The following is a 10,833-nucleotide window of genomic DNA, read 5'->3' as shown; positions in this document are numbered from 1 at the left end:
TTTAAAATGAAAGCAAATTACAAAGTTAAATGCATCAAATATGACATTGCAGCCCTCTAAAGAATCATTCTTTTGTCTGTGAATGAGTACCTGAAATACTACAGCTGATCTACAGTATATATAAATCTGCTTATCATGCCATGAAGAGAGTCAAAAGCATCTACTGAATCTAGATAAGAGTTTTGATTAGTATTTTCTTATTACAGTACTAAATGTAAATGGAAGGAAATTACGGAAAACTTTGTATCTTTCATTGTTCACACTCTGATTCAGCAGACAAATCATATGCAGGAAAAAAACCCAAGAACAACACATAAGATTATTCAGGTCAGCGGTATTTATAAATATAAATAAAACCAACAGTCTGTGCTCTGCAGGCACCAGGGTTGACAAAATGCATATATATTAAAATTTAAGAAAATATTCCTGTTAAGGTCTACAGAGTTTAAAAGTTATAAGTATAAAATACAAACTATAATTTGAAGATGAGTTTTACTTTGAAGATTCTTTATACTGTATTGATAACTTTTAGAACTCTGTCTGATATTTTGTTTATCTAAACAGGGAGCAGCTAGCAGCCTTGGGATGTATGTCTCCTTACTTATTTGCATAACTTCCGTGGAAGATATGCATGGATGTTTGGTGATTACACTCCATGAGAACACGGGTTTCACAAGCTTCATTTTTAGGAAGAAAGAATCCAGGTTAAGGAAAAACAAAAAAGCAAGAGAAAGAGGAAGCTACATAAGAATTGGGGATAATAAAAGTGATTAAATAAATTCATTCATTTCTTTTGCATTCTATTACATCTTCTGTACCACCGTATTTTCCTATTTCAAAGTTTTCCTTTCTAAAATAAAACTAATTTCTAGACTAATAATGGAAATACCTTTTTCGTTGATATATAGTTCCCTTATTTCTTAGTCGTGTACCTCTTCAAAAATCAGGACCTTGGCACCCAAACCACAATGTTAGAGTTTGGTATTAAAAAGAAATCTTTTCCAACCATTTAAGCAATTTCTCGCTCAACCATGGTTTCACAAAATGTAAACACTTCTGAAACTAAAATGTCTTTTTTTGCTCTAAAGAATTCAAGGGCTGCCAAATCTACATGTATTAACAAAGAAAAAAAAAAAGATACATATGTAAATAAGTGAGGGAAGTCCCAATAGTTGTGCATTGTTCATAACTCAATGTGAATTTCACACTGAGCAGCATTTCACCATTGGAAAATAAAAATAAACTTTTTGTTCATACCACTGCTTTGTTTGTATTTACTGTATTAAAACTTTAATTACTTTGTTGCCATTGTCTGAACATCTTTGGCTGAGACCAGGCTACTGCACAGCATAGCTGATTTTCCAAGTCAGTTGACCTTCAGGCTCCCCACTTCTTTAAAAGCAGTTAAATGCAATGAATATCATGTGTGACAGTGCAATCTGTTTCAAAAAGTGATTTCTAATAGCATACAGAATTGTCACCCTAGAAGTTGTTAGTATAACAAATTTTCATTTGCTTTAAAGAGGACTAGGCAACTGTATATACATAGAACAATATGATAACAGTACATATGAATTGCAGGATATATATTCAGAATACTTAATCATACATTTATATCTTTATTAGTTTCATTCCTTATATTCCTATAGGTTATGTATTTTAAAGTATCATACTACGTAGACTAGATAACCAAATTGTTGACACATTAACCACAGAAACTAAGTTCTCCTGTGGACAAGGGTCTGTTCAAACATTTTGGGTCTTCAGCCTATGGCTCTCAGGTAATTGGATCTCATTTATACAAATACATACAATTATTTGGCCAGATTAAAAATCATTCATGTTTCCATAAACTTCTTTACAGCTTCTCTCAGTTTATGAGCTGGTGCATAATCAGGATTGCCAGAAAGAAAAAAGGGCCAAATACTGTATTTGTCAAACACCATAAAATGAATCAAATGAATTATTTGACAAATATTCAACCAGTGCTACTCCTCTACAGAAATACTGATGTGTAGTGATATAGAGAGGTGACAAACAAGTAAATAATGTTAAAAAAAAGGTTTTCTAACACATTTTTCTATAGGTTGCTTAAGAAGCAGGCATTACAGGTATGATCTCAGTCCCACTGAATTCACCAAAAAACTCTGGAGAACTTCCACGGGGCGGTATTACATGACTTCATCTTTCAAAGCCTGGACTGTCCCGCTCCAAAGGAATTGTTAACTTTTTTCTTTTCTTTTAGAATTGCCACGCATTTCTTTAAGGAGTAGACCCTCCAGTGAGTGTTCTAGAGTATTTACACCCATGTACGTGTGTGTGAATGCACACCCACACCTACACTCCGAATACTTCTGAAAATCAATGTTCTAGCAGCCTAAAGAAAAACAACAACAGCAACAACAAAACCCCAAACAACTCAGTCTTTGATGTCCTTTGTTAAGGGTATTCTCTCCCCAGCCAGATTTCACAAGCGTTTCCGTTCCATCCTTCCCAGCACTCACAGTTTCCACAGTTACAAACACCATTGCCTAGAACAGAATGAATAAAGGGCAATTATCATAATTGAAATGTACTACACTAAAATGTGTTTTATCGAAAGTAAAAAGCCATGCCAAAGTAGTTGCATTGTTCCTTTATTGTTCCTACCACCACCCTTTGTTTTTTCCTTTGGAAGGAAGCAATTACTGTACCATTGCATTAAGAAGCCACCCCAAACCCACACTTACAAAGCATTAATGGCATTCTCTCAGTAATTCCACCAGCAGAATTGCAAATATTGTAATTATGTCACCACTATTTGTACCTAGCTGTTGAGGCACACTGCACCTCAAGGCCCAAGGAAAAACAAGATTACGTTTAACTATTGTGCAGAAAGTAAAAGACATAAAAAGTTACAAACAGAACAGCAATAAAAATATCGCTTTGAACGTGAAAAATTTTAAACCTAAATTCTCGGACGTGCTATACAAATAAATATCTCAAACTCCTTATTAGATGAAAACTGCATTGGCCCTGTTTCACCATGGCAAAACGTTAAGTACTGAGACACAAATTTTAATTTTATTTCAATGTTTTTCACGACTCTTGGATGCTCAGCGTGAGACCTCTACAGCCTGGGTCTCCAGTGTGAGCTCCTCTTCTTACTGACTTTATGAAGATCTGTGAACAGCTGCTGCAGCTGAAGATAAGGCTCCTGTTGCCTCTCTACTGGCTACTTGCCCCTGGAAAAGGACCCTTGCTAGCAGACCTAGCTGGAAGACACCATTTACCACTGTCAGCCCTCCCACTCTCACTCTAACTGGCTTTCAAATTTCCTCCGTAATTTCTCAGCAATAATTTTTCTAAAATAAAGATTTGTAACAGGAAGCAGCCAGTGAGTTATTTCTGCAATTCCCACATTGCTTCTTGTCACTTGATTTGTCATGAGGGTCTGTTGGCAGCATGCCCATTTCTAGCCACATCTGCCACCAGAACTCTCAGACAATGTTAAGGTGAACCACTTTAATCACTAGCCATCACATCACAGGAAATACTGTCAGGTATTTCAGTCTCCCACTGAGAACTGTCTGATTGCCAGGAAGCTCTGTTAACCCACACAGCTATGCCTCTCACCTACCAAATATCATCAGACAAGTGCATTTTGTCTATGGCTTAATTGCACTATACACATAGAAAGTCCAGTAAGAGAAGAAAAGCTGAAGAAATCTCACAATCACAATGCTGACACTGTACATCCTTTACCAAAAAGCAGTAACTTGTAGCCTATTACAGTGAAAATTGTTGATGGATTTCATGGCTGGCTTACTTATTTAAATTCATACTCGGGCTTTCAACTGTTGTTTTGAAACCTTAAGTTGATTATCACACTGCACAAAGAAAAAATTATAGCAGGTTTGAATAACCAGCAAATGCACTTCCTCCTTCAATGGAGAAGGATGAAGCTGGGCTTTGTCTAACATAATTCCCATCAACACAGTTTGTTTCTTAGAGCAATTAAGTGTTAGCCTGTACTGCACCTGTGCAAATGAGACCGTCGTGTTTGTCACAGTCTCTGTCATCGCATTCACAGAAATCGCCCGAAATGTACCATTCCTGTGGTGAACAGATGCACTTTCCACAGTGGCAGGAACCTGAAATCACAAAAAATTATTACTCTCAGTCAAAAAGCACTGGCATTTTCAGACTAGAAAATAACATCCCCAGACACACACGTGCACACAGACACATGCGCTTATGCACAAAATTGCTGCCTAAGAAGCTATTGTATAAAAGAAAATAATCAAGCTAAAAGCTTTTTGAATAAAGGATTCCTTTCGGGTGAGCTACAGTATGGTAGGACATTACTACTAAAGCTTTGATTCTGTTATTCCACTTAATCAGGACTCACATTTTGAAGTTTCTTTTGGTTTCAGAGACCTACAATCAGAGCTACTCTTGTCAGTAACTGTTCTTTTTTTTTTTTTTTACTAGAAAAGCTCAAATTGTCACTGACCTACTGTTACTGAAGGCAATAAAATCGTACCCAGGAGGAAAATGTCTCCCCTCATCTAAAGCCTTTAGGGAAGAGTCCACAAAAGACCAGAGGTGCCCCAGACTAACATTTAGATCCCCAAAATCCTCATCACCACAAATGAAGCTGCTCCACCTTCCATGGAGTTACTAAATATTTGCTCTAGGTCAGAGGGAGCTTGTGCACATAATGGAGGTTCAGCAGTTTGCTCATTCCCTCAGAGTACCCTAATGCCCCTGTTGGGATAAGCCGCTCTCCTCCTGCTCAGGACCGTCAAGTGACAACCCCACAGGCAAAGGAAGGACTTCGTGGTGACATTTGGGTGATGTCATAATCCACTGAGCACCAGAAACCTCCCTTTAAGGGAAGATTCAGAGACGTCCCTACCTTCAGGAGAAGGTTCATGGCTCTGAATCCTGGAAAGGGACAGTTGCCCCCAGGCACTGATGTGTCTGGAAGCATGAGCAGGGTGTGAGAGAGGCTTTCCTGGCTGTAGAAATGCCACTAGGAGATGGCACTTGCTCCTGGCTGGTTCCAACACCTGGCTCAAGGGAGCTGGTATATACGTAGAATCAGAATCATTTAGGTTGGAAGAGCATTTTTTTTTTTTTAATCAAAAATGTATGTCTTTATTGTAAGCTGACAAAAATTAGCTCATTGCTTAAGAGAAATGTTGTTTTTTCTTGTAACATATGGAATCTGTAAATATATACAGGAAGAGCTAGTGACTAGAACATTTGGGGATGGGAGTATTTGGTTAAGCATCTACTTTTTCCATGAGTTCTGAGTATCACTTATTGAGCCTTGGCCTCAGAAAACACTGACATTCCCTACAAGGATAAAAAATGTCACTATATGAATAGCTACAAGCAGTGGAGGATAGCACACATGTTGCATGGTTGCTGTGTAAGAGATACACTAAAACATACTTGGGGGTAATTTAAACCTAATGTCTCTGTGTATAGGAACTACAGCTGAAAATAATGATGAATAGCATGAGAATTTTAGTTAAATTAAAGCAGTTAATAAGACCATGACATTATAAGAAACCTCAATTGACTCTGCATAAGCAAGCATTGATGCTGCTACTGATGCTACTGGTGGATGCTCACGATGTTTAAAACTATTTTGCAGAAGATACAGCAAATTTAACACCAAGTCAACCAAGGAAGACCAGGCTCCATAATGTAAAATCTGTTAGGAAGAATGAATGTATCAAGCCGTTTCCCTGAACAGACCATGCTGCTCTGGGAGGCTCCTCAGTTTAATTAAAATGAGTCTAATGAGTTGCAGGGTGTTCCCTGGGATCCTGGCCAGATCCTCTCAGATGGGATTTGGCTCATTACCCAGCCCGCGTCGTGTGCCATTACAGTAGCCATCTGCAGCCCTGCATTTACTGCCAGGGAGGCAGCAGCATGGTGGGTGTTGCTGTTTTCCTTCGGAAGAGTTTTTGCTACAGGTGGCATAGTCAGCGAGCCAAGATTTTGAAAACAGCCCAGGAATGCGGATGTCCAACTTTGCTTATATTAACAGAGTGTAATTTTCTGAAAGTGTTCAGCAGTTATCTGCTGAAAACCAGGACTCCTTAGGGTCTACTAAATCAAACATACGGAAATTCAAAGTCCCTCAATCCATTATAGTGCTTGCATATCTTGGCAGGGTTTCCAGCAAAGATGGAAAACCTAGCATTAGACCGCAGGCTTGAAATTCCCTTTTATTTGATCAGTAATGGTTAATGGTTACTTATTGCTCTATATAGTAAAACAGAAAGAACAAATTGTCACTTTGGCCTCTGGATAGTGCTGGTCACAACAGCTACAAGCAACATTTTAAAGCATGGGTACCCAGTAAAGTCATGATTTCCAGATACTAATCTAAGCATCAAGAAAATATTTGGATTAAAAAAAAAATAAAAATGCTAGGTATAGAAACAAAAGATACAAGCAATTTGGCTGTCTTTTTGTCTTTTCCTGTGATCCCCATCCTGCTCAGAGAAGCAGCAGGAGATAGTAGCCTCCTTCGATGTTCACTGACTACACCCTTCTGGAAGTTACCTTACGTATGTATTTCTCTGCTGAGACAAGTACATATATATGACCAGCTGTCGCAATGACGAGGCTGCTATAGCATCAAATTTGACAGACCATTATTACATTGACTGTCCTCAGGGTAACCTTCCATCACAGGGGAAGCTTATTTGTGCTGGGAGGCCAAAGAAACTTAAATAAATCCCCCCAGTGTTACTGAATATGGATTTAGGTTCAGGTTTGTAACTCACATACAACATAAATGCTGTTCAACAGTGCACTACTGCCTTAGAAAATTTGGATGTTTGAAGCCTCCATTCATGCAGCCAGGTTTAAAAGCACTACCTGCCTGCAGCTGGTTACAACCTGGGGCAACTTTCAGGCGGCTCCAGCCCATGTCAGTGATCAGATCCCAAACCACCCCTCAGGCAGCACAGCCAACAGAGGGGAAAAAGTCCTCCCTGTCTCTGCAAATTCCTGTCAGATTATCTTCTCCCAAAACCTCAAAGTAAATTGTTGTCTTGATACACGTGCTCAAAGCTAATTGTTCTCAGAGTGAGAATAAATGGCTCTTGGCCATCCTTACAAAATGGTAGCAGATTATACAGATATCTTTAAATTAAACATATTTTTTATGTTCATATTTATTTACAATATTATATAGTTCATTTTATTGATTTTAAGCATATTTGCTCACCTTTAAGGTTTACAGAAAAAAAAATCACAGGGGGACCAAGATATGAGAAGAAAAATTAACTTCTGCAGTAAAACACAGTAACGTCATTTTTCCAGTAACTCAGTATCCTCTTATACATACACTAACTTAAAGATAGCCACAACTTTTGGAAACAATAGAGGAACAGCGCAACTTCCTTATTTTCTATGACATCGAGACAACTGGGTGGAAAAAAAAAATAAAATGGTGCAGTGGGGAAGAATTATAAAATGTGATCCATACAGGTGGAAGAAGGCCAGGCCGGAATTCCCATTTAAATTTCCTTTGCACTGAAATTCAGATTACCAAATGAACAACGGGAAATCTGCCTGATGTAGAAGGTGCCTAACTGTGCTATTTTCTAGCTAGAAGATTTCTCCACTGTCTATGTAAGGGATATGCAAGCAGAGGAAATGGCACATCCACTCCAGAGTGGATGCATTCTATAATAACCTCCAGCCAGTCCCACCACCCATTTTTTGTCTGTTCTCTTTCAGACATATTATATACAAAACCAGGCAGTTTGCACTATGAGAAAGCTAAAAAGCCCTCTCTCCAGTAATGCAATTTCCTAGCCTGAAAGGCTACAAGGTAAGAACCTTAGAGAACAATTTCAGATAATCATCAAGATTTTCTAAATTTTATTCCTCCCTGTGGCAATTTTTTTATAGCTGGACTGAAGCTGATGCAACGACCTGAATAAAAATTAGTAAATGACACAGTCTGTGGGATTCAGGGGTGGGGAGAGTGGGTTGCAGATGTCTACCTTTCCTTTTGTTGAGGGGAGGACAATTAAGCATACAAAGTGTTGATGTTAAATACTCTCCTCCACTTACAGTTGTCTGCGACATCACATTTGCCAACTTGCCCACTGCAGTGATGCTGCAGGTAGTGCTCCTGTCCTTCAAATTGGATGGAGCACTAATGGTTAGTTTAGAATGTACAGCTGTTCAATGCAGACCATCAGATAAACACATGCAGGAAATTATATACTATTAACAAATTGCATAGGAGAGCGATGCTGCTAAACACGTATGGCTGTGGTGGGTGTTTGACAAAATGGATGTAAGTGCATTAAACAGAAAAATAGAACATCCTTTTAATAATAGGTGCCTTTGTAAGAAAGGGTTACTGAACAACAACCCACTGCCATGCACATTAATCTTCCAGAACATGACCGCTTTCCTCTGCCAGGGCACTGACATGAGAGGCAGCTCAGCTGCCAGTTCTTACCCTTCCCCGAGCATAATATGCCATCCGCTGACTCGCAGAGACTCCTGCTCTCCTCCTCCGTCATGTTGCACTTCCTTGAATGTTGGCACATCTTTCCAAACCACCCGTCCTGGCAAATGCATCGGCCACATGAGCAGATACCATGGCCTGTAATGACAACAAGGTTTCTTATGAACAAAACAAAGCAGAAAGCAGTGGCTGCGGTCACAACTGAGAGCATCTCCAGACCTCTGCAGTGTGAAGTGCACACCATGGGATAGATAGAAAAAAAGATGAACAGCACAGCTTCCAGGCAGGGTTACCTTCTTCAGTTCTCTCATTCTTATGTTAAACAGGGCACCATAATGATGTGCAGAAAAGCATAGGCATGGCTCCCCTCATCTGAAAAACTCAGCATCAACTCAACTCTATGGGATGTGCCCTAATCTACAGTTCACTGAGGACAGACACAACTCTTTCCCTCCCAGGTCTTTAATCCTGCAGCCCGGTGCTGAAGTGTCACCTACATATCCCATACTGTCACCTGAAGAAGCAGACCCCGGCACAGGGCTGGGAGCAGCACAGCACACAGCTGAACAGGGAAGGGAGATAAAGGCCCATTACTGCTGGTTGTCTGCTGCAGCGTGTGGAGCAGCTGACATGCAAAAACTCTACTTAGCATACTCTGCAATTACTATAGACTAATTAATAGAGTAAAGGATGAAGATAATTCCCCCAGGGTCTCATGCAACTAATAAATTGGTTGTACGTAAAACCAACTGGCAACCTGCAAAGAGTTCCTCTCCTGACTGTAACAACACCCTGTTTCTGTTCTATGTGTCTTCTCCAGACAAAGCCATCCCAGCTCAGCAGTTTAACTGGTTTGCCACTTTCATTCCTGTTACTGTAGTGAAATGCTCAGGGAGGAGCAGGAAGAAGGAAGAGACCAAAGCATTCTCCAGAGCAAATGCTTGTATGAGTCCAAGGCAGGACTTCTCAGAAGAATGGTCAGGGCACCATGGAGGGCTCTCTCCACAGGGACACAGACTTGTCAATTCTGAGATCAAGACAAGAAGCCTGAATGAGAGGGAAGGTGGACAGGCAGAGGAAGAAAAAAGTAGCAAGGACATAGCTATCAAAAGGCAATTAATAATATGAGAGGGGAAAAGGGAGAAATGAAAGAAAGAGGAACAAGAAAAAAAACATAAAATGGAGGGCAGGTGGAGAGGAATACACTCTGAAATGTTAGAGAAAGAAGGACAGATAATGACAAGTGAGGGTAAGGTCAAAGAAACCATAAAACATGGGTCAAAGAGTTTAGATGCTATAATCAATGTTTAAGAAAAAGTGGCACAAAAAAGAGAGGCGAAATAGAATTTTTGATAATTATTTGTCCAAAGACTAATAAAAAAGGAAAATATGTTGAACAGAAAACTGATGGGGAAATCTGGCCTGGAAGAAGGAAAAAGCACCAACAAATGCAGACAAGAATACAGAAATGTTAAGGAGAAGAATAATAAATGTTTCCCAGTCAGAATTTCACTTTTCAACCTTGAATAATATATCTGCAGCAGAGAAGATCATTCCTTAGCTAATTAGTTGACTGGGCTTAAAAGAAGCAAATTATACATACCAGTGACTTTTGTTCTATCCCACCTGCTACGTAGAGCCAGGGAGTGGAAGAGAATGAGATAATGTGGGAGGACGGGCTGGGAGTATCTGGTAAAGCATTGAGCTGTAGGATGCAGAAAAGCAAAGTGGCAATTTTGCTTTTCTAATTTGTGGACTTCTCATGAGGCAGCAGTGCAGCTTGACATTGGAAACTGGGAGGCAGCACTGACAGAAGCCGAAAGGAGAAACAAATCTTGCAGATTGCTACAAGTGGAATTCCTTGTTTTACTGATGGCCAAATACGCTACTAATTTAAATTAGAAAGTACTGGAAGCTCCAAAGTCTTGAAGTTGTCATTTCCAGCAACCTAAATGTTCAGAATGATTTTGTACCCCAGTCTGTGCATTGTTTTTTTAAAAAATATTATTACCTATACAAATTCAAATGCTCAGTAACAATGACGCAGGGTTATTATGACAGTATTCCTCCCCACTTCTGCAAGTAATATTCAGCAACTACAAATTTACATATATGCATTTGACATATATAAAATATTAAAAAATAATAACTTGCAACAACAGAAGTTTGATGCTACTTTAACTTCTGTGTTAGACTGGGAAACAAGAACAGCTATACCACAAACCAAAATAAAAGAGGTAGAAAACAAGCATATACACTTTCCCATATACTCCTTCCAGGTAGATGGCATGCATTGTTTACATTAACTTACTATAGCAAAGCTTGTGTCAGATCAT

The 10,833-nt window shown here is 39.3% G+C and overlaps 1 protein-coding gene across 1 annotated transcript in view; it reads right to left on the bottom strand.

Annotated features, from left to right (window-relative positions):
- Positions 1 to 10,833, bottom strand: part of ITGBL1 (integrin subunit beta like 1) — a 141,462-nt gene continuing 130,629 nt past the window's right edge. Inside the window, exons 9-11 of the mRNA XM_065850843.2 lie at positions 8,489 to 8,635; positions 4,020 to 4,133; positions 1 to 2,531 (exon numbers count right to left, since the gene is read on the bottom strand). Coding sequence (XP_065706915.2) covers positions 2,440 to 2,531; positions 4,020 to 4,133; positions 8,489 to 8,635 — 353 coding nt within the window. The 3' untranslated portion in view covers positions 1 to 2,439. The remainder of the gene's footprint in view (positions 2,532 to 4,019; positions 4,134 to 8,488; positions 8,636 to 10,833) is intronic.

Source organism: Patagioenas fasciata, chromosome 1 (assembly GCF_037038585.1).
Source record: "Patagioenas fasciata isolate bPatFas1 chromosome 1, bPatFas1.hap1, whole genome shotgun sequence".
Classification (NCBI taxonomy): domain Eukaryota; kingdom Metazoa; phylum Chordata; class Aves; order Columbiformes; family Columbidae; genus Patagioenas; species Patagioenas fasciata.
The sequence above is the reverse complement of the archived record's forward strand: the minus strand, read 5'-3'. Positions and strand labels throughout refer to the sequence as shown.